Raw genomic sequence first — 25167 nt, 5'->3', positions numbered from 1 at the left:
ACCACAGAGAGAACATGCAAACTCCAAATATACAGGTGTCGGGGTCAAGATCAAACTCACGACCTCCTGCATACCAGGCGAGACAGTGGTGCCCTTTACTTTTTTCTATCAACTGTATCACCATTTGTGCTGTGGGCTCTAATGTTGTGAGTTGAAGTTTTCTTTCCAAACTCTCTGAGCAGTGCATCACAGTACATCACGATGTACAGGGGCCACTCGTGCCGCAACAGTTTATTGTTACATTACACAGTGCATGTGCCAATGTATATAATCCTGGGATATCAGCACTACTAAGCACAGGAAGACCAAGGTCCATTACTCAGTTAAATGAGGATGAGGCATGAACTACGGTGGAGAAACACGTGACTAAAACTGGCCTCAGCCGAGGCAGCCCTATCCAGCCGATGATGCTTGACGAAGGTCACTGGAGCAGACTGACAGTGTAGCTGTTCTGCAGATTGCTGCATTCATACAGCCACAGCCCAGGAGGTAGAGTGAGCCAGAAAGTATCTGGATATTTGTTACAGTGCTTGTGACAGAAGTAAAGTAAAAATAATTATGTTCTGTTATAGTGCTCTTTATGTCAGGGCATCTGAGAGCGCTTCACACATGATAAGCAACTTAATATCTCATCTCTGTGCAATACAAGGTGCTTCAGCATCTGGCCTGCAAGTGGGCATTAGTCTGCCAGTAGGGGGCGATGATTGCTATGTGAATCTCAGTTGAGTAATTTGCGAGTGATTTTTAGAATTTGGTCAATTCGGACCGTGACACCGGCACGCAATGACCTATTTTCGAATGACGTCGCAGGTTCTTCAACTTGAAGCAAATGACGTCCATGTTTACGGTTAACCCACGCACATTAATAACTAGGGTGGCCCACACAGGCAGACATAAGCAGAGAGAGAAAGACTCACAGAGACAGAGAGAGACACACATAGGCACACAGAAAGACAACGTCTCTGTGTCGAGGCCTTAAATAGAGAGTCTCTGTGTGAGTCTCTCTCTGCTTGTGTGTCTGTGTCTCCGTGTCTATGTTTTGTCTCTCTCTCGAATTTAACAATCTTTGGAAGAATATAATCAATCAGGTGGGGTGTTGACTGTTTTGTTGGCTGACTGTGTTGTTATTGCATTATATTTCCAAGTTTACTATGTTTGTTTTCTCATTCATTTATACCTGATGATGGTTGCTTGTATTACAATCGAAATATCGTATTCTATTATTATTTTATTTTATTTCTATCTACGTGACTTTACCGAAAGAACCAAAGAGTAATTCCTGCAGTCACGAAAGCTTCGAATCTAGTTTAAAACGAAACTCTTTTAATTTTACCAGGCAAGGCCCACTGAGCTTATACAGCTCTTTTCCAGAAGTGACCTGGCCACAATTGATAGCTCAACGTAGCGGCTTATCATGTGAAAATTTGTAGCAACCAAATGCTCTAAACGTGTGTTGTTGATTCGAAATGTGGAGGAAAAAAACGGAGAAAAATCCACATGACTGAGGGGAGAGAGAAACGCAAACTCCAAATATACAGTCATCATTGTCGGGATCGAACCCATGAACTCCTGTATACCAGGCAAGGTAGTTAACATCTCCGAGCTACCGCTTAGTTTGGCACGAACAAGGATATATTCCTAATAAAGTTTTAACTTTATTATAATCTCCTTAATGTCCATAAACCTGCATTCTAGTGGCCCCACACCATTTTTGTTCTCTGTGCTTGATCTAGTGGATAGTGGGTAAGCTGGTCTTATTCACAGTCCCTGAGCACAGGCTCAGAGGCCCGATACATCAACCGGCTAGCAGCAAATGGTGCTATACAACTTGTAATTGATCAATGCGAACAAGTTTCTCTCAAATTGAGCGAGGTTTTAATGAGAGCTTTGAAAATACAAACTAGAAAGAATTCAAAAGTATAGCAGTGTGATGAAATCTGAATGCTCTGTTGATGTGCAGGTGAGAATGAAGGTGTGAGCGGGGAAGAGGGACGCTACTTCTTGCCGGAGGTGCACCAGGAAGACCGGAAAGTGGCTGTCATGGAGCAGCCCAGTCATGTGGAGTCCTCCCATGGGTATCTGGGGAACTTAGATGATGGGAATTGTGGCTACTCTGGAGAGGTCAGCGGAAATGACTTTGCCGGAGGTGGCGGAAATGGGCGTTTTCCGCAGCAGCAACAGCAGCAACAGCAGCAGCAGCAGCAACAGCAGCAGCACCAGCAGCAGCAGCATCCAGGGCAAAAGAAAGCTCGCAAGGTTCGGCGTAATTGGTCGACCAACTTGGGGGCTCCTCTCCAGCAACAGCAGCAGGCTGATGAAGCCACCGCCACTGCATACCCAGGTGATAAACCCTTCCAGTGCCAGTCGTGCGGGCAGACGTTCACGCAGCGTCGGTACTTGCAGATCCACGGGCGCACACACACGGGCGACCGCCCGTACGCGTGCGCCACCTGCGGGAAGCGCTTCCTGCAGTCGTCAGACCTGGTGCGGCACACGCGCACCCACACGGGGGAGCGCCCGTACGCGTGCCAGCACTGCGGCCGAGGCTTCCGCCTCAACCACCACCTGAGGGACCACCTGCGCACGCACGCCGGTGCCAGGCACGTGTGCAGCATGCCCCCCGCCACGTAGCCAGCACTCACCATAGCCCACAACACCTTCTCACACCTGCACCCTCGTTTTACAATAATAATAACACTTTAGAACGTTTTGTATTCGCAGGGTGGCACGTTGATAATACTTGTGCCTCAGAAAGAAGGTCCTGGGTTTGACTTCCTACTCGAGCACCTTTCTGTGCAGAGTTTTTTTGTTCTTCCCCTGTTCTGTTTGGGTTTCTATGAGTTCTCTGGTTTCCTCTCATAGCTAAATACTCACACACACACAATGTTACTGTAATTGGCCAAACTTCTCGATGCTGTAAAATAACCTGAAAATTACCTAATTGGGTGACATGCAGCAAAATCACCCTTCTCTCCACAAACTTGGCAGCATTCTTAGGTAAGCAAGCGTAGTAGTAGTCCCGTACACGGCTATCACGAAAGGGGGGGACGTACTGTGTTTCAGAGGCAGTCTGCAGTAGTTTCACAGTCCGCGGGCGATGTTGCGTGTAATCCCAATTGAGTTTGTTTTCTTTTGTTTATGTGCATAGCTTTGTACAGACGCAACAAGTTCTCGATTTATTTTCATTTAAGATTGGCACCGTCAGGTCTGGCATCTATCTGACCCCCCTCTAAGCGGTGCGGTGGAGATGGATGGGAGGTTGCTTGTGTAACGACTCCAGGAGACACTGCCTTTTTAAATCCTTTATATTAAGTTCGCTTGCTTGCGCGCTTACGACCGTGCAAATCTTTCGGTCGTTTTTTAACCCACTTCCCGTGATCCAATCGAGCTGACATTTTGCACACAGACTCGTTGTGCGTGACAATTTATTTTCGTGAAAAATTCCAAAATTTTCCACTTTTTAGGATTTTTTTTTATATTTAATTACCAATTGCTTAATGGTGGCAGGCAATCATCTGACCCATAGGTGGCAGCCATCTCAAGCCAGAGGACGAGAGGACTAGCCGCCCGTTTCAAAGACCAATGTGGGCTGGGTTGTGGCCCATTGAACACGCATAAAGGATTTATAGCGAAAAACTTTGTTTTTACGGGTTCATTTTTTATGATTCTTCTTCTGAAGACACATTCACTTGACAGCGAAGACCCCGACTCCAGCAACAGCCCCGAGTTTCTCCTCTAGACCCCTTTTATCCCTAGCAGGTCCATCCCTTGACCCTTGGCCACGCCCCTAGTCTCGAACTCTCTCGCTGGCTTTCGATCCTTACTTCACACCTGTCCCCTTCTATCATTTGGCAACAGCCCCTATTCTTGATCCTTCTTGTAGACCTCAGATCATTCCCCTGTCTGTCTGTTCCTTAACCTGTCATTACCCCTTGTAGCCCCTAGTCTCTTCCCATGCTAATTCTGTCATTACCCCCTGTGCCCACTATCAGTTAACGTGTCATTACCCCTTGTGGCCCCTAGTCTCATCCTTTTGCCAATTCCCCTGTCATTACCCACTGTGGCCGCTAGCCCCCTGTACTGTCTTTACACTTGTAACCAGTCTGTCCGGTTTGACTGGCTGACCAGATGACGGATGTTGTGAGGATCATTCAGACATAGCGGCCAGCCAACTGTAGTCTGGATAATGGTCCAGTGGGGTACATGGATAACATCAGACTGGTCCGGGCAATCGTTGAAGTGTCCCTCCCTTGAGCCAGATATTCTTTATAACTACAGACTGGTGTCTCACCTGCCCTTTCTAGGTTAGGTTATTGAGAAGCTGGTTGCACAGCAGCTGGATAATGATTTGTCTATCCAAGTGTCGAATCTAATGCTAATCTAATTTAATGCTTATGGAGCGCCTTCGTTCAAGGCGTTTGATGTAGTTTTAAAAAACACTGACAAAATGGAATTATTTAGAGGGCAGGGGCTTGCAAGGGTTGAGCAATGAGTGACCACGATATAAGATACTTGGGGATCACGAAAGGGTAGGTGAAGGAGTGGAGGGGCGAGGGTAGGGAAGAGAAACAGAATGGGCACTAAAGAAGCACTATGCTTCATGATTCTCTCCAGTCAGGATTTCAGAAGAGGATTTTTACCAAGATGGCTTCTTGATATTGTATTCTCCAAAGAGCGAGAGATCGGAATATACGTTTTATCTTGGTTCTCGTGATCTCTCCATGCCATTCGACACTGGACCATGTCGTGCTGTTGGAGTACCTCAACTTCAATTGTGGATTGTCCGGCACTGTCCTAAGGTGGTTTCGGCCTTACCTCGAGGGTAGGATACAGTGAATAGTCTGGGTTTTATTCCTCTGTGGGGTGCCACAGGGCTCCATTTGAGCAACCCATGTTTGCGCTGTCTATGTTGCCATTGGGGGACATTATTAGGCGGTACGCTTTGTTTTCACTGCTATGCAGCTGCACATGTCCTTTGAGCCGGGCAATATATTCTTATGGTGTTGTGTTCTTGGTTGAGGTTGATCCCTCTGAGAGAAGGCTCCGGTAAACCTAATTCTCCGACGTGGGATGCTGTGGATGGTGGGAGTGGGCTTGTCGCTTTTTCTCAGCAAGCCAGAACACCTCCTCTGTCAGCCAATGCAGCTGCATGAGCCACTGTCCCGAACCTCACCCATTTCCCCTCGTCATCAGAGTGGTTTGGGGGGGACGATGCCAACCCCTGCTGCAAGCAATGATGAAATTCTCGCTTGCAACTTTGATCAACTAGCTGAGACACCTACCACTCTAGTGGAAGAATGCAGGGCACATATTGCAGATGACAAGCTGATGGTAGTCTGTTATGGACAGATCAGCTCCATGGTAGGTCCTAGTGTCAAGGACATGGGTCCACATCGGCTGTTCCAGTGTCATGGTCTCGTCACCTTCAAAGTCGGTCTAATGACCAATAAAGCTACACGTAACCAGGCACCCCCGCAACCTGAATGGTCTCCTTTCTTCCTACTGCCCCTTTCGACTGCTTTAATCCACTGACAAGGGACTGCTCAACTTTTCCAGGGTGTGACTACAAACATCTTTGGGGCCCAGTATTTTGCTTACGTGAGGTTCTCTACCTCATCAGATAAGGCTCTGCCTGACTTTCGCATAAAAACAAAAACTTAAACGTGCTGGACCTGTTCAGCCTGCATTCACGGATGAAGATTTAAAGTGTCACAAAATGTATGGTTTTAGATTAACCTGATTGTTCTAATTGCACGTTTCGAAAGTCGTATCGCAGAATAACAATGTGTTTAGCATGTGCCTCGCTTTAAGGAAGGCGCCTTTTTAAAAATAACTCAAGTTTTCGTGCGCCTTGCATCTCACAACGCCTTACGATTTGTAAGCGCAGTTTTCGCATCGAGTTGCGCGGGAAACAACCAGAGTAGTTCTTCGGAAGACAACCGCAACCGGCAGCAACAATTTTTTTCCGAAGATGTTTGGGCCTAAATTGGGATGTTTGGCCAACTCTCCACTCATGAGCGCTGACACGTGGGAGTAAATCAGGGCACCCAGAGGAAATGCATTTGTGCAAGGGTGGATAACACCAATCGTTGCAGAGACAGACATTAATCCACTTGCTCTTCTACCATAACCCCTGACAAACCAGGAGATGGTGAGGTTTCTGAGCAGGGATTGGGTTTCACAATGCATGTGCGTGTGATCCACCAGCCCTCGCTACCTCCACAGTGTTGTATTGCAGGGCTACGTGCAGTATAGCCACCAGCGCCCTGGCAGATAGACCCATGTTCGTGCATATAGCAGTGTCTAGTGGGTTTAATGCAACAAACACTCCGACTTGTGTAGTGCTATGATGGGGTTTTTGTGGTTCATACCGAAGTGTTTGTTAGAACTTGATTTGAAGCTTTCGTGACTGCAGGAATTATTCTTTGGTTCTTTCGGTAAGTCACGTAAAAAGAAAATGAATTAAATAATAGAATACGACGTTTCGATTGCAACACAAGCAGTCGTCATCAGGTAGAACTAAATTTGAGAGAGAGACAAAACACAGACACGGAGACACAAGCAGAGAGAGACAGACACAGAGAAATAGACACACAACATAGACACACAGAGAGATGTTTATTAGATTACAGACTTATGATTGTGGTTGAGAGGTGTTGGAAGGTGCTTATTGTGAACTGTCATAAGATGTGACACTTTTTAACATTGGGTATACACATTAATGAAAATATGAATGGAAAGGAATTGCTTTGGTACTGGCATTGGATGACGACACAAGCAATAGCAGAGTAAGGGTTACATTTACTCGAAACTCGGCACGATCCCCGTAAGAAGCATTAATAACTAGATCATAGATTAAATTGTATTTCTCATCGCGGACTTAATTGTTATGACATATTTTCTGTAAATTACCTACCTATAAATGTCATTGTCTGTCTGTTTGTCCGTGTGTGTGTGTGGCCGAAACTTGCGAAGGATTTTGCTCGCACACCGTGGGGTTTACGTTTAAAAAAAGTAGCCAGGTAGCACGCCATAAGCCCCGTGCTGAGCCAGTGCTATTCCGATTTCACATTCCTTCACCTTTAAAGTAGTTTAATTAGCGATTTAGTGCTGTTTTCGTTTATTTATTACATAGCACGCGCTCGACCATACCAACTCACGTGTTCGGTGGGGATGAAGGGGGATTTCTCTTTCGTGTGGACATTGCGCAAGGTAACACAGATTTACAGCTCCCTTCAATCATATTCTACCAGGACTGTTTCCTCATTACAAATTGCCTTTTATAGGTTAAGATTTAATGACAGGGATGAACCATTGTTTATGAAGAATAGCCTTTTTCTGGACTCTTGAGGCATAAGCAGCCACGAATATCACTTACTGCACAAATAGCAAACCAATAAATATACTCAATTACATTATCATTCTATAACATTTACACTTGCCCCTCAGTAGGGGGGTTGAGTAGTGACGTTATGTCAATTACGCTTGATTGGTGCGCATTTGCTCAGTTCCAGGTAGGTTAGGTTTATTTTGTATTCGTTGACTTTCATTAGTTTGCCGCTCTTGCTCGCGGCAAATTTTTGCACCAAAATGGCGGAATACCCTCGCAGTCGCTCCTAATTACTTATTATGCACGCGTGCATTTCCCCTCTCCCTTGCTTATTTCTCTAAAGTCACTTACATAGAAAACTATTACAAACTTATTTAGTATATATAAAGGTTAGTGTGTGTACGTCCATGTGTACTTGAGTCCATATGTATGTGTGCCTTGTGTCTGTGCAAGTCCGTGTATGTGTGTGTCAGTCCATGTGTGTGTGTTAGTCGATGTGTGTGTAAGTCCATGTGTGTGCGTAATTCTATGTGCATGTGAGTCTATGTATGTGTGTGTTTAAGTCGATGTGTTTGTTCGTCGATGTGTGTGTGTGAGTTCGTGGGTGTGTGTGTGTTAGTCGATGTGTTTGTGCAAGTCGATATGTGTGTAGGTCCATGTGTGTGACACTATGTATGTGTGTGTAAGTCGATGTGTTTGTGTGTAAGTCGATGTGTGTGTGCGAGTCGCTGTGTATCTGTACATCGATATGTTTGTGTGTGTAAGTCCATATGTTTGTGTGTGTAGTTCCATGTGTGTGTGTGTAGTTCCATGTGTGTGTGCGTCGATATGTGAGTGTGTATGTCAATGTGTGTATGTGGGAGTCGATAAGTCAATGTTTCTGTGTGTCTGTGTGTGCGTAAGTCGATGTGTGTGTGCGCGCATCGATGTGTGTGTGTTAGTCAATATGTCTGTGTGTAAGTCCACGTGTGTGTAGGTCGATGTGTGTGTGGGTCTATGCATGTGTCTATGTATGTGAATCGATGTGTGTGCGTGGGTCCATGTGTGTGTGTGTAAGTGCATGTGTGGGTCCATGTGTGTGTCTTTTACGCCCAGGCAATGCCGGGTACTGCCCATTAGTACTCAATAAATATCTTTCCTTAATTGAGTACACAGTGCAATATACATTGTTGTGGTTTTTTTAAACTGCCCGAAGATAGTTTTTTTACAGAAATGGCCATTTTTTTAAGTTAACTTGCGTAGATTTGATTTTGAGAAGGTATTAAATCTTGTACGGGTAGTGAGCTGACACTATACAAGTTTGTCAACTCTGTCACCTTGTACTCTTAAATTGGTTTGGACTTTTGTTGTAACTGGAGAAGCTTGGGGGAAATGTCGTCGTAAGGTCTGCCATGGTCACGGAGATAATTCCAACGTTCATCGTCACATGGAAGAGGACATACACTTCCATTCGTAAGGTTTTGTGTGATTGCTAACTATAAGTAAAGTAAAACAATCTCAATGCACGATAATTTGTAGTATTCATAATATGTAATGTATGTGTAATTTTATGACCAGACATGTTAAGGACATGCCTGTCATAGTGTTCTAGATTTCAAGCGTGCCGATGTCTAGCCCGGCAGTAGTGGCTGCGGCGATGCACGTGGCCTGTAAATCCAGCACTGCGAAGGCAGCAGCGAGGGTTGGTAGTGTCACGTTGCCTAATCCGGAGGGCTGATGGTCAGGGTGTATCGCGTTGTGCTGGTGTTCGACCACTCAGAGTCCTGGCTGTTAGGGATGTCAGCTTTTTATTACTCCGAGCTGACACCGACCACCCCAGGCAGAGGAGTTATGCCGTGGAGCAGGCTACCACAACGAACATCAACCAAATAACAATACCAGATCACCCACACGCATCCACTCACACCTACGGTCCCTACCGCTTTCCCGAGACACACAGAAGCTTTTGGGGAAGGGGGGTCGTCCACCTCCCCTATGCAACTCTGCTTCAGAGATACCTCGTTCCTTCTCCAGGGGTTTTTCTCTCCCCTATGCAACTCTGCTTCGCAGAGTACCCGTCCTCTGACAGTGGAAGATGTCCGTGGGCCACCCAAGCAGCCACCCTGGTAACCCGATAGCACCCGACTTCACTCTTGGTCAGTGCCAGGCTGCAGCTCGCTTGTTTCCCTGTGCCTGATGCTCCTGGCATGCTCTTGGGGGTTTTAGACGTCCCACCGGCCCTGGTTCACTCCCCAGATCGGTCGCTGGAAACATAACAATAATCATACCGTCACCTAATGTTTCCCTGTCCGATATCTATTCTATCGAGTTGGAGACAGCACTCAGCTCCTACTTGGTGACGATCCCCTGGTCCTCACTCGTGTCGCTCTTTGAGGGTGGGAGCTCGCCCAGCCACTCTTGCTGCTGCCGCCGCTGCTCCTGAGTTGCGTGCCCCCACACTGCCGATTTGGGCACTCCTTTTATAGGGCTGCGCAGCCCATTGTGCGGTCCCTGGGCCAATCCCGTGAGACGGGTCCGTCAATGAAGAGCCGACGCTGCCCTAGAACTGGTTGGCTTGTTCTCTTCCCAAAACCCGTTCCTACACTGGTCTGACCACACTATCTCCAGCTCACGGGGAAGGCTTCACGCACTACGCCACAGGTGGATCACCACAAGATGTGCTACTTATACCCTGTTTCACCAGGAGAATGCAGTATAGCAAAAATGTGGACTCGACCTATTCCATCTGCACGGGATAGCGTTTCTCCCTCACGTGTGTGGGTTTTCTGCTGGTGCTTCCGGTTCCTCACGTATGGTAAACACTCGTTAATTGGCTGATATCACCTTCATGTACAAAGAGGTGCGGAGCTTGGGCTAATTGTTGGTGCCAGCTTGCATGTGGCTGCCTCCCCTGTTTTTCTGTGGTTCCTCACACCCCATTGAGTTGTCTCTATTCAAGCATCAGTGAATGCTGCATGGTCCAAGTTGAAACGATAAATATCGATGGTATTTTGGCATGAATTGGGATCCCCAGAACGCTTATTTTGCGGTGTTTTTCACGGCCCACTTGTTTGGTAGGGCTACATTTGGTCACGGTGTCTTACCATGCCAGTCAAATTCAGTTGTCTGTTGGACGTGTGGAGAAGGAGCATGTCGAGCATAGAGATAGTAGGCGGTCCATGGCTCGTGGTTGGTTATTACAATTGCAGCTTTGGGGTTTTTCCTCGTCCTTTTGTGCAGACTCTTCCTGTTCTGATCTGCGTTTTGCACGGGCTTAATGTCATGATAGAGCTAAGTCCAGTGAGCTGATTCCTTAGTTTGGTCTTTCGTGTAGTATTTGTGCCATATCGGTGCACTATCCAGGTTATTCGCCAACATTTTCCAAGAGAGTTTTCATTATTCTTAGGCGTAGTTTTTAGCAGCTGGTAGAGCTTTTCTAGAGTTTAGGCTCGAGTCCTGTGGTAAGATATTGATATTGTTTTGCGAATGGGTCTCGCTTGAATGCGGTTCTATTCTCAGCGTTCTGTTGCCTCTGTGGATATTTTGCGCAGCGGTGAGCGCGAAGAGCCAAAGTGAGAGCGAAATTGTGTTTGTCAGCATTCCTCCAACTGTCCACCACGCTGGGGTGCTGTGTTATAGATCTAGCAGCTTGACATTTGGGCAACTTTCGATTTAAAGCTTTCGTGACTGCAGGGATTCATCTTCTTGGTTCTTTCGGTAAAGTCACGTAGAAGGGAAATAATAAAATAATCAAAATAAAACATAATAAAATAATTCTCACGACGTTTCGGCTACAACGCAAGCAGCCGTCCTCAGGTGAAGAACAGGTCTGTCGCGAAGATGGCGTCTGAATGAAACACCCCAGGCTTGGAGCGTATATTTAAGCTGGGTTAGAAGGGGAAGAGCTCCTTGACAAAATAATTTGCATATCAAGAGGAATTTAGCATATTTATGGGAAATGCAGATATGGGATTAGTCACTACTTGTGAAATGCGTAGGAGGTGGGCGGGGGGTTTCAAAGTCATATTATGCCCGTGCATTATGCAGGATTAGCAGCATCAAAGGGAGGGGATAGGGGTAGCATTAATAAAGGGAAGGAATGTTAATAGTATGTAGCTGCAGTAACTAAACCACCACGTAAAAAACTAAAGTATAAACTACATAGTATCATCAGTATACTAAATATATTCTCCAATAAGCTGAGCTACTAACAGTAAGTAATCCATTACAATTCTATGTCGCAAAAAATATAATATGCTTCCAGCTAAACTTTTTTCTCTTACATCACACGGGTCTACCCCGTACTATATACAGCCATAGACAAACCCAACATTAAATTATAAACTGTATTACTATACACCACCCTATACCTTCGACTATACATTGTAATATTACACTATGTATTATTTTACCCACCCTACTGTATACCACACTGCTGTATATTTACTATGCAATTACGATACTATACATTACCTTATACATTGTATTAAACATTACAATTTTATATTATTTATTATTATACAATCTGCTATACACTATACCATTGTGAAAGATACTAAGAGGAAGCAACAAAATATGTCAATGGGAGAGTGGTGATAGGAGACTTGCAGCAGAGCAAAGAATCCATTCCCTGCGGAGAATACAAGCTGAAAAGCTAGACGTTAACAAAGTCGTAATTAATCGCAGTAACAGTTCTATTTCTTATGGTCTGAAATCCGTTTTAGCTAAAGGACTAAACTTTGCAGTCACACCTAGACACATATCAGTTAATGATATCATTGCCCGAGTAGATGTGGATCTCAAGGGCCTGGGTCACATCGCTGCAGACGTAGCAAGTTTTGAAATCGCTGCAACCCTCAAAAACGCTAAGATTCCAGCTAGCAACATCAGCAAAGATGAGCGTTTTGAATTAGCTCAATTAAAAAAGAGGGATGACATTGTCATCCTCTCAGCCGACAAAGGCAATGCCACTGGCATCATGGACAAAATAGAATACAACAACAAAATTCAAGAACTACTCAACGATGGCAGTTATACAAAAATAAAAAGAGACCCCACCAACAGCCTCGTCATTAAAACCAACAAAATCATTTCTGATTCAACCGCATTAATTGATCAAACCAAACAGTTCTCGTTGAAACCTTCTGCAGCCAGGCCACCAAGGTTATATGGCTTGCCAAAGATACATAAAGAAGATACACCTCTTGTCTCTACTATAAACTCCCCCACCTACAAACTGGCTCGTTTTTGTCTGAAATCCTGCGGCCTTTCACTGGAAAAACCACCTCTGCGGTACTAAACTCTACTGACCTGGTATCGACAATCAAGGGAATTTCCCTGTCCCCAGACGACCTGCTTGTCAGTTTTTATGTGGTTTCCTTATTCACCAAAGTTCCTGTACCTGACACCATCGCAATCATTGAAGACTTGGTTCATCAAGGACTGAATACTGGGGTACCCCCCCTGGTGAGACACTGCTTAACCAATACATACTTCACCTGGAATGGAACTTTCTACAAACAAACTGAGGGCACCCCAATGGGTTCCCCCCTATCTTCGGTTGTAGTCAACGTCTTCATGGAGAAATTTGAGACTGACGCCATCCAGACTGCCACTCTACGCCCGACCTTATGGAAGAGGTACGTCGATGACACTTTTGTCATCTGGCCACATGGCCGGCCTGCTGTAGACCAATTCCTCGACCACATCAATTCCATACACCCAGCCATCAGATTCACCATGGAAGTCGAAAAAGATGGCAAGCTTTCCTTTTTGGATGTCCTAATTAAAAGGAGACCTGATGGTTCAATGAGCCACTCTGTCTACAGGAAAGCCACCCATACGGATGCTTACCTAAAACCGGATTCCCACCACCATCCATCCCAGAAGAATTCCCTCATCAATACTCTATACCAGGGGTCGGCAACCTGCGGCTCCGGAGCCGCATGCGGCTCTTTTGAACCTTGACCGCGGCTCCGGGGCGGATGCTAGCGAGGGGAGGAGGCGCACTGTGACACCTGCTCTGGCGTTGCCGCTGCTGACAGGTCGCCGCTCAGCTCCACACTGCCCGCCCGGTGACAGGCAATAACGTTGCCGTTGCTTTGTCACATGTTTGGAAGAAGTAAAAACCTTCCTGGGCAGCAAAGAGCTCACCTTTGCTGAGCTGGAACAGCCAGAGTGGCTGGAAAAATTACATTTTATGGTAGACATGACAGCACATCTAAACACGCTAAATACAACCCTTCAGGGGAAAGGAGGCACAGCCCTGCACATGCTGGAGGAGGTTTTGGCATTCGAGCGCAAGTTGACAGTGTTTGTCAAAGATTTACAGAGAGGTACACTGTCTCACTTTCCCTCTTTGAGAGAGTTCAAACAAAGTCATGATACGATAAATTTGGAATATTTCAAGTCTGCAATCACCACAATGCAAAGTTCGTTTGGGAAACGATTCTGTGAGTTCAGAGAGGAAAAAACGACATTATCCTTCCCTGTCACTCCCCTGGCGATCGATCCATCCCTATTGAATATGACTGCATTTGCAGGTGTAAGTCAACCTGATCTTGAGATGGAACTGGCTGATATAGCCGACAAAGATATATGGGTGTCCAAGTTCAAATGCTTGACCGCTACTCTTGAGGATGTTGCCCGTCAGAAGGCCATTCTGGCTCAGAATCATAAATGGAGTGATATTGAAAACCTTCCCAAACAGGACAAACTTGTATTCGAAACATGGAATGCCATCCCCAACACTTATATAAACATGAAAAAGTATGCATTTGGAGTCCTGTCGATCTTCGGCTCCACATATGTATGTGAGCAGGTCTTCTCCAACATGAACTATATTAAAAACAAACATCGATCACGCCTCACAGATGACAGCTTGCAAGCCTGTGTGAAAATGAAGGTGACGTCTTACAGCCCTGATGTGCAGACACTGTGCACTGAGGTTCAGGAGCAAAAATCCCATTAACCAGGTAATTTAGCTATTAATTTGCAAAAATATATTTTACATTGTTAAGTGAAAAAGTCCTTTTTTTATTCAGATTGACAGCTGACTGCACGATCCTGTATATAGCAATAAGGTAAGAAACAATATATGCAGTGTTATATTTGTTTTAATAGTTGCAATGGTTTTGCGGCTCCCAGTTTGTTTTTTCCTTCGGAAACGGGTCCAAGTGGCTCTTTATGTCTTAAAGGTTGCAGACCCCTGCTCTATACTATAGAGCCCAATGCATCTCCGACCAGGAACACATTGCCAGTGATCTCAAACTCGTATGCCAAGCTCTTAAGGCTAATGGTTACTTCAACTACACAATCCGCAAAGCCATCACTCCAACCATCAAGAAGGATCCTGTTGAGGAGCCTTTCAAAACCATCACCTTACCCTACATTGCTGGGGTCACAAAAAAGATCTCCAAAATCCTGATTAAACACATGATCCAGGTCCGATTCAACACAGTACATAAAATCCGTGATCTGGTCCCGTCTGTAAAAGATGTGGTTACAGACATACAGTACCCTGGCGTCTACAAACTAAGTTGCCTCTGTGGTAACAGTTGCATTGGAGAAACCAAACGACATGTCTCGGACCACATCCGTGAACATAAAGCAGACCTGAAACACGGTAGGACAAACACCTCAGCCGTGGCAGATCACTGTTACAATTCAGTGGGCTCACATGACATTGACTTCTCCAAGACAGAGGTTATCTGCAAGCCATCTGGCTACCATGAGAGATTCGTTCATGAGGCGATCCACATATACAAACACAGAGACAATTTCAACCGATAAGATGGATTCTGGCTCAGCAATCATTGGAAGGACGTAATAAACCATTTCGGATCTTAACTGATTGTGTTCGCGTTTACGGTGACTTTCAGACTGCAGTCCACTAACTGGCATTGACTATATATCTTGTATTGTCTGCAGAGAATGGATTCTTTGCTCCGCTGCAAGTCTCCTACCACCACTCTCCCATTGACATATTTCGTTGCTTCCTCTTAGTATCTTTCACGCGACGGTCAATGGTATAGTGTATAGCAGATTGTATAATAATAAATAGTATAAAATTGTAATGTTTAATACAATGTATAAGGTAATATATAGTATCGTAATTGTATAGTGAATATACAGCAGTGTGGTATACAGTAGGGTGGGATAATACATAGTGTAATATTACATTGTATAGTCGAAGGTATAGGGTGGTGTATAGTAATACAGTTTATAATTTAATGTTGGGTTTGTCTATGGCTGTATATAGTACGGGGTAGACCCGTGTGATGTAAGAGAAAAAAGTTTAGATGGAAGCATATTATATTTTTTGCGACATAGAATTGTAATGGATTACTTACTGTTAGTAGCTCAGCTTATTGGAGAGTATATTTAGTATACTGATGATACTATGTAGTTTATACTTTAGTTTTTTACGTGGTGGTTTAGTTACTGCAGCTACATACTATTAACATTCCTTCCCTTTATTAATGCTACCCCTATCCCCTCCCTTTGATGCTGCTAATCTTGCATAATGCACGGGCATAATATGACTTTGAAACCCCCCGCCCACCTCCTACGCATTTCACAAGTAGTGACTAATCGCATATCTGCATTTCCCATAAATATGCTAAATTCCTCTTGATATGCAATTTTTTTTTGTCAAGGCGCTCTTCCCCCTCCAACCCAGCTTAAATATACGCTCCAAGCCTGGGGTGTTTCATTCAGACGCTGTCTTCCCGATAGACCTGTTCTTCACCTGAGGACGGCTGCTTGCGTTGTAGCCGAAACGTCGTGAGAATTATTTTATTAGGTTTTATTTTGATTTTATTATTTCCCTTCTATGTGACTTTACCGAAAGAACCAAGAAGATTTGGGCTACTGTCTCCGGCTGGTGGAGTCGATGAGACCGATTGCTGAGGGCTCGAGCACCGGCCCTCGTAGATGGATGCCGTAAAAACGACCTGTCACGTCACTCAGGCAGGGGAGCCTTGAATTTAAATAGCGATGGTCGTCACCAGCATCTGCCACTTTGCTGATGGTTTGTCATTTGTTCTCAGTCTCAGCTGCTGTGCTTCGATAATTGAATCACATCAAGATCAAAGTACGCTCATTTCAGTGCGGAGTTATCCTCTGCAATTGACTGTTGATTTTACACCAGCCGAAATGAGATGTTCAACTTCAGCTTCTAGCATTGAAACATCATACCTTAGATATGCTTAAATTGACATCTCGGTGTCACGTGACATTGTATCTTCTGTAGAGATCGCGTCATTTTATGTCACGCTGCGTTTCACGTTAGAGAGTGGATTGTTATTTTTATTTAATTTTTTTATTTAATTTTTTTAATTGCTTTTTATCGAAAGAACCAAGAATATGAATTCCTGCAGTCACGAAAGTTTTAAGTCAAAATTTTGAGTGGATTGTGTTTAACTCGAACTTGGTGATAGAAGAATACAATTTTAAATGCGTGCATCTTATGTTAGTGTGAATATCAAACTAATAACAACGTGCTTAATTAAGTACTAAGTTTAGTTTGAAATTATAGTATCTGCAAAACTACTTATTTTAATAATCTCAAATTCCTCAGGCTGTGTAAAGAAACGTCCAGGATGGTGAACAGGGTACCTTGATTCTGGCAAGGTCAATTAATTTCCTATGATAATGCCAATTGCAAATGTAGCTCTTGCCAAGATTATGCATTTCATTTCTACAATGATTTTTCTCATTAGTGCTGATTGTAAAATGTGCATTAAGAATAAGTTGACATTTTGTAAATTCCACGTTTTTGCAGTATGTTTCGTCTCTGGGATGTAAATTCAATGCATTGGCAGTGAGTTTAATTGAACGCTGATTGTATTAGTGATAGTTTGAGGCCACATCAGGGCTCTGAGACACGTGGAAGTGTTCCTTGCGATGTATGTTAGCATTAGATTTATGTGATTGATTTTAATTAGCAAAGAAAATGCAGAATTGTTTGACCTGTAAATAATCCACATGGCAACAATTAGTTGATGGAAAATTGGAGTTCAACTGTACAGTGGCACAATGTTTTGGAATAAAGCTATCACTCATCAAAAGTATTATGTGCTTTTATGAAAGATGGTCGATGCTGTATTTTGTCAGTGTATGGGCATGCAGACCTGTGTGCATGTTAAAGCTTGGGTACCGCGATATACGTCCCGTGGTTTCTGACTGCATAGATAAACACAGCAGAGTGTCACTGTTGACCTTTGTGGCTGCTTTTCCCAGAGCGAGTCACAGCTCTTCCTCAGAGAGGGCACAGGACACTGGAACGTTTTGCTGCAATCACTCTGCCCCTATTTTTTTACCCGGTTATTTTTTTATTAAAATATTTTACCTGGGAAATCCCTTGCAATGGAAGATCTCGTTTGCAAGGGCGTCCAGGGTGTTGAGCATACGTTGTAGCTGACAGGCAGCAAATCACTTGTGGTTTGAGATACATTGACAATACAATAACTTAGGTGTGCATTTTGTTTATGAAAGATAAACATTTGGTGAGACCGTTTGAGCCACCCCTTCTATCTCTAAAAACTCAACACATGTCACACTGTGTGGGCTTACATGGAAAAATCTCTTAATAGGGGATGATTTGGGCAATGGCCCTTGACAGCTCATGAAAAAGATATTTATCTCAAGTAGTTTCATCGTTTATAAATCATATTAGAGATGATGGAACTTTATAAATATTTGAAAATAATTGTTGATATTGAACTGCAGTTGGATTAGGCAAATCTAAGTGATTGCATGTCCCTCCTGCCAGCGTGACGTGGGGGGAGCGGTCGTGTAGTAGCGGTGAGGACGCTGCACTACGAATTGGGTGACCCGAGTTCGATTCCCGCTTACAGCCAACACCAGTGACAGATCATCTGAACTGCTCCTGGGCCTCCCCGAGGTTCACTCAGCTTCAAATGAGTACCTGGTGCAGTGTGTAAACATCGACACTGGAGAAACAAACGTATCCAGGCGTGGTGCTGGCCACCCATCCCCCATGCCATCTTTCATAGGTGCTCGCTAACAGCACTTGCCCCAACAGTCTGTTAAGGCTACATGGGGGGTCTTTGTGGCGATGGATGTGGTGGCGGATGCTGTCGGTGTTAATCCATGGCTGCCCGTGTGAGCTTAAACCATGGAACCTTGCTGCATATGGATCAAACTATTTGGCGCTTCTGCTCATTTATGTTCACGAAAAGTATATGTTCATATGCTGATCATATATCAATATGCTAGCTTATTAATTGTTGGAAATACCACGAACAGGACTGACTTAAAAGTTAAAGTTTACAAACAAGCAAGGAATGATTACCATGCAATTTTTCTGGTGTTTTAATATCAAAACTTTTTTAAATGATGTCAAATTTTTCGAGTCCCATTAAGCAGCCGAACTAAAGCGTTGTCTTGTGTCTTGTCATGGAGTTCTGCACTGAAACACTTAACTGGTTCGGCACGAAGCTTCGGTTTGGATTTGTTTTCTCTTGTGATCCTCACCGGTGGAAACCCATCATAGAAAGCTCCACGGTCACTTTTTAAGGCGGAATGTCAGCCTGGCATTTGTCATCGTGACGGCGCTTAATATAGAAGCCCTTGTGAGTCTTGATGAGGCAGAATGTCTTCACCTCTCCCTCCTGCAAGCCACTCAACTCAGCTCCCCTTGCCCCTTTGCACCTTTGCTTGTGTGTTTATATTGATATGTATGAACGAGAATCACCCCCGCCTCACGAAAGACACTTTCCTAAAATAAAACATAAAAATGCTGTACACTGATTCGGTGCTGATAGCGGGTGAGCGCATGTGGTCAGCCTGCTTACACTGTGTGCCCATAGTGTTTGTGACGTGTGAATTGTTGCGCTGGCTATGATTAAAAGCGCAGCTACACCATGGCATGTGTGAAAATTTGCCCGAAGCAACATCCTGTATAACAGCAACCTTGGTGGCCTTTCAGATCATGACGACCTGCCAGGCGGGGTGGCTGGGGGCACACCGGAGGAGCTCTGCTTTGGCCGGGCGGACCAAGAGCCGTTACCGTTCCTGCGCAAGGACGATCGCCCTGGGCCGCCGGCAAAACCTGCGCGGCGGAAGAACGCCCGCAAAGGGCTTTCCCGCAAGCTGTCGGCCGTGGATGGGAAGGAAGCATTCCGCTGCCAGGACTGCGGGAAGGAGTTCTCTCAGCGCTCCCACCTGATGGTCCACGTTCGCAAGCACACGGGCGAACGGCCGTTCGCGTGCGAGGAGTGCGGCAAGCGTTTCTCACAGTCCTTCTGCCTGGCGCGCCACCGTCGCATGCACACCGGCGAGAAGCCCTTCGCCTGCACCGAGTGCGGGATGACCTTCAAGCTGAAGCACCACCTCCGACGGCACCAGAAGACGCACAGCGGCGAGAAGCTGTTCATCTGTGAGGAGTGCGGCATAGGTTTCTCACATATCGGCACGCTTGCCCAGCATTACCGGAGCCACGGGCGCGGAGCCACGGCAGAGGATGGAGAGAGGGCGGAGCGAGCGTCGCCTCCCACGCTGCAGAAGAGCGCCGACGGCGCTGTGGAGATGCCCGCAGCGGCAGCGGCCATGCAGGAGTCGGAGCCGATGAGCGCCGTGTTCGACAGGCGGGACATGGGTCTGGAGTACGGTCGACACGAGCACGCGATGCACGGCTCCATGATGCCCGAGGCATTCGGCATGGCCCAGGGGTTTGGCAGCCACATGAATGAGATACCCAGCTCCTCACTGCAGGGATCCTGCAACCAGAACTAAAAGTAATGTAATGTATTTTCCGGGAGACTACCTTGCCGAGAAAGGGGCTTTTGGGCATTCTCCTATAATGGATGTATTGTCTGCTACTAAATGTTACGTGAGAACTCTACATTTGGTTGGGCATATGATGCAGGATGTGCAAAGTGTGCCATTGTTCAGACAATCATTCCAACAGCTTGCTGGCTAATATCAGAAGTCCATTGCAACAGTGTTGTTTGTCTGGTAGAGTGAAATGTATGTGAATGTGTTTTGCCCGAATTGTTTCATTCTTAGATTTTAAATGCTTTCCTTAAGTCATGTAGTATATCAGCCATTCACACCTACAGAAATGTGTATGATTTGTGATTTCCCCCAGAAATGTGTGTGTATGATTTGTGACTTCCCCCAAATTGTCATTAAATAATGAATGGTAAAAAAATACCAAAATAAGAGAACCTCACCCGGACAAGGGATACCGGGACACACCCCTGGAGCCAGGCCTGGGGGTTGTGTTCGCCTCTTGGCCGGGTGACCCACGTAACCTGGTCGGGCCCAGCTGGCGGGACGAGGTTGCTCAGCTGGCCTGGGAACATCTGGGAATTCCCCAGGAAGAGCTAGAGTTTCTCGCCAGGGAAAGGGAGGTCTGGACTGCCCTCAATTTGCTGCCTCTGGGACCCTCACTAAGACATGCGGACTGAGAAACGAACGAAATGTTGGAATCTATTCCAGGTAACCTGCAGATCTTTGCAGGCTTGATAAATATCACATTAAAGATTAAAGCCGATCGTTATCCCCTGAGCAGGTGTGCACAGGCTGAGGGAGCCTGCAATTGGCACACTGGCAAGTCGAGGCTTGTTGTAACGGACTTCTGAAGAAAACTTGCTACAGGTATATCCTGCGATTTGTAATTTTTTTGTACATTTTAAAGTTACATTTTTTTATCTTTTAATTTTAGATTACATTTTTCGACGTCACTTACGCGAAGCATCGTGGAACTTCCACGTGGTGATTGCCACTGTGTACAGCGACTTGGCAATGTGAAAATGTAAGACGTTAAGATTTGAAATTGCCTAATGCTTGGAGATTTTTAAAATAAGCTTTTTCCATTGTACGAAAGGCCTTGCATGATGGCATTATGTCGTATCCTCTCCGAACAACTCATCAGCATTTCATGGACACAACCACAGGCTGCCGAGAAAGCCCAGACAACACGGCAGGGTGGCGCAGTGGTGATACCCATGCCTCAAACCAAGAAGAGCCTCGGTTCCATTCCCGACTTGGGCACCACGTTATATGGAGTTTATTTATTCTCCACCTATACTGCGTGGATTTTTCTCTTGAGTTTCCCACTTTCTTCCGATAGCAAAAAAAAAAATTATGCAATGTAAGCAGTGTTGTCCAAACATCCCAGTGCTGAAATATTACCTGTAAGTTACTCAACTGGAATCACACACAGCAACATTGCCCTCTTCTGCGAAAACATGGCAGGACCTTCCTTAAAAGTATTGAGACTCCGGCTTTTCCTAGGTAAACAAGAGTAGTAGTAATAATATGGTTATAATTGCAAGGGAACTGCAGTTTAGCACTTGAAAGTAGCTGCATACATAAATTATTGGAGCAGAAAATACAAAATGTGTAATCGGAGTCATTGGGGGAGCCTATCTGTGTTTTGGGGGAGGTATCTGATGCTGAGAATAATGAACTAAGGAACTTGCTCCATTCACGTATAATTAACACCAAGGAATTTAAACAGAATAATAAAATATTTACAATTGCATAAATAAAATCACTCCAGTTTATTCAGAGAAGCGTATCCTCACCGTGATGAGGTGGAAGGCTGAGTATATTCCCCCGACTGGCTTTAAACACCGATTTGGAAAGTGAAAATCTTGCGCGAGCCGCCGGGGGTGGTGCGTGGGAAACTGCGGGGACCGGGCCCCACCGACTGTCTTGCTCCACTGCGGGCTCCGCAGTGCTCTCCATTTTTAGCATTCATTTTATGAATCAAATGAAATGTTTGTTAAATATTTATTTTAATACAAACTCAATTTACTTCGTTTAGGTTTTTATTTTGGCACAGGTAAAATAAAATGGGTAATAAACACTCATGTTCGATGGGGACCTGGTTACACCGTAGACGCCTGGTTACTGCAATGAACTGCACCGTGTGGACTGCTGATTCCTTTCGCCAACTGCAAAATGCCAAATATTACCATGTAGCAGCAGCAACAACTGGAATAGGGTACGAACAAAGTTTCAGTCTGAGTTTGTCCATTGTGGCTTACTGGAGTCCAACTTGGAGAGATTTTACGATGTAATGACTGGGCTCATCTGGCAGTCTGCAGCTTGATATAACATGCAAGCGAGCTCTCGTAAGCCCATGTCTCCAATAGTGTGGGGCTGCCCAATGTCTGTCTGTGAGGCCTGTAAGCCGAGGTGTTCAACTATATTGGTCAACAATGCTCATGTAAATGACGAGAAAATATCGCAATGCAAATATTAATGCCGGCTGGAAACAGATTTAACACAGAGGTGTGCAGCCTTGCATGTACACATGCTCTCAGCCTTTATGCAGACCACCAGCTCAAAATACCTGAGTGATGCACTTCTTTCGTACCGTACATAGCTAACCGCGCTAATCAGGTTTTGGGGAGGGACAACAGACGATACGTAAAAAGCAGTCCTAAACACACGAGTTTTCAATTATAAATTTAAAAGTGAACAGTCCCAGTGAACTTGTAATGTCAAATGGAGAGTATTCCAGACAGTTGCAAAGGCATAGTTTAAAGCATGCGATGCCATGATCATCTTCATTCGGTGGGTAGCCCAAAGTCACTGCGTGAGGATGACCACAGTTCTCGCGATGGTCTGTGATCCCCTTACAAGCTCGGCAAGGTGTTGTGCTTTGTCTCAAGCACTTTGTGTGTCATAAGCACTCCAGCCTCCTGCGGGCCTGCTTTGCTGCATCGCTATCAGAAGTGGTGTGGCAGTGGAGGCGCTCTTCTGTGACCGTGTGGACGTAGGGGCGGGAGAACTGTCCAGGTCTGCAGTACAGTCGTGTGTGAGGTGTGGCGAGCGACCCAACGCAGTCGGATGGAGGACAATTTCCATCAGTAAATCGTAGCACAGTTGGTGCAACATTAAACTGAACTAAAAAAATATTTTCTTTTACCAGGTAAGGCTCACTGAGCTATGTAACTCTTTTTCAGAAGGGACCTGGCTATCACAAATTATAGCTCAAGAAATTGGCTTGTCATGTGGAATCGTATAGCAGCCAAATACTCTAAATTCATGATGTTGATTCTAAATGTAGAGGGAAAAAACTGGAGGAACCCAGAGAAAAATCCACGCGACCACGGGGAGAGAGACATGCCAACTCCAAATATACAGGCATCATCGGGGTTTGGATCTAACTCGTGACCGCCTGTATAACATGACGAGGTAGTTAACATCGGCCCAGAGAAATGGGCTATGTGGGGTGGCAATGTGAGAAGGCCCCACCAGATAGTGAGTTTAATATTTACAAAAATGCTAAAACATTTACATGAAAAAAAATCACAGCATATTAGTTAAGATTTTTTTAATGTTAATTAACGTAACCCATGGGATGTTGGCTATCAACAACAAGGCAACTCCTATGACTAATTGGGAATGGGACGCAAGTGTAGGATTGATCACCCTGTCGCTGGCCGCCTTTGGGGAGGGTGTATAGTGTGAAAGGCCGAAACACCCTAGGAACCAAAGGTACACTACTGTAGATGCGCTCCCCAAATTTCACCAGGCTCACTGTTCATGAACTCTTGGAAGTGCTTGCACAAAGGATAGTAACATCTCATCCTGTGTTCTTGGAATCTAATGTAAATAATATAGATTTCAAAAAGTAAAATTGCTGGCAGGAGTGGCAACATTCTCTATGTCCCCGACTGGTGCACCACTGCCAATATTCACAAGTGAGGCTGAACTTGAGTTTGCAATGAACATTGTCAACTGGTTTGCTCTGTGCCCATTGTTGGTCTAAGTGACAAAATGGCCACGGTCAGTTCTCTGGAGTTGGTGGTCTGGAAAAGGCAGGTAGCTTTTGCAATGCTGTACATCTGTGTTTTGTTAAATCCGCACTCTGTATGTTATTACACAGGAAGTTTTGTATTGTGCCCCTTGGATGTTATGGTGACCCATATGTTAACCCATTTGATAGTTTGAGCCGACAATGGGTTTTAAAGACGGTAAACTTTTACTAATAATGCTCATTAGGATGACTTCTAACTTGACTCGTGGATATTTAAACTCTCGGAAAAGTTAATTTGTGTTGTGTCATGTGCTTGGGCAGGTTTCAGTCACATTGTTTTATTCCATCAGTACCGTATTTAAAACCAATTTAATACGACGACTGTTCGAAGGATATTTTGTAATATTAATCGGTTATAAATCTGAAGTTCAGACTACTACTTGTCACGATGTTATCAAATTTTTTTAATATTCCAAAACTGTAATTGACATTGGTAATAAAATAAACGTTTTAAGACGAATTCATCTTTGTTTGACATTTTGGATTTGTGTGAATGTGCTAAGCTCCCTCATTAATAACACAGGCAATCGCCAATAATGTCAGTGGGACAGTATGCCATATCGGCATTTCTTGCAACACCAAACACTCTTCACAGCGGCTGCTATTCCTTCTGCGGTTTTTACGCAGAGGGGAAATTGCAGAGAACGTGAGCTGCTGCAGGATGAATAAGTTCCATACCGCCACTGCTACATTTTACATTTCGTCCGCTGATGAGCAGAAAAGTGTCATAGGCTTGGTGCTTCAGGTCGGGCAGAGCGACAGACTCCAGTTTGAGACCAAGAAAATTGGGAGATTTTAAGAATGTTGACAACTGAGTTGAATTGACATTTTATGCTTTTGCATGAGTAGAAATTAGTAATAAATAAACCCTTAAGTCAAAATATATAGTGTACCTCCATGGCCGCGGAGCAACTCCGCAAGCGCCGCGACTCTCCCCTGCCCCCACCCTGAGCACACGCACGCAGCGCACAAACACGTCGTGTCCCGGCAGGGGATCGCCTGGCACAACGGGTTTTCATCCGAAGGGCCCCTAGGTGGGAAGTCCCGCGGTTTC

At 45.0% G+C, this 25167-nt stretch overlaps 1 protein-coding gene across 1 annotated transcript in view; it reads left to right on the top strand.

The window, feature by feature from the left end:
• The window catches only part of LOC144938095 (uncharacterized), a 43293-nt gene extending 18727 nt beyond the window's left edge, over positions 1–24566 (top strand). The window contains exons 5-6 of the mRNA XM_078865792.1: positions 1961–2600; positions 19225–24566. Of these exons, the coding sequence (XP_078721918.1) occupies positions 1961–2600; positions 19225–20068 (1484 nt within the window). The 3' untranslated portion in view covers positions 20069–24566. The remainder of the gene's footprint in view (positions 1–1960; positions 2601–19224) is intronic.
• Positions 24567–25167: the final 601 nt, after the last annotated feature.

This window comes from Lampetra fluviatilis, chromosome 21, assembly GCF_964198595.1.
Source record: "Lampetra fluviatilis chromosome 21, kcLamFluv1.1, whole genome shotgun sequence".
Taxonomy (NCBI): Eukaryota; Metazoa; Chordata; class Hyperoartia; order Petromyzontiformes; family Petromyzontidae; genus Lampetra; species Lampetra fluviatilis.
This window is presented reverse-complemented; position numbering and strand designations above follow the sequence as displayed.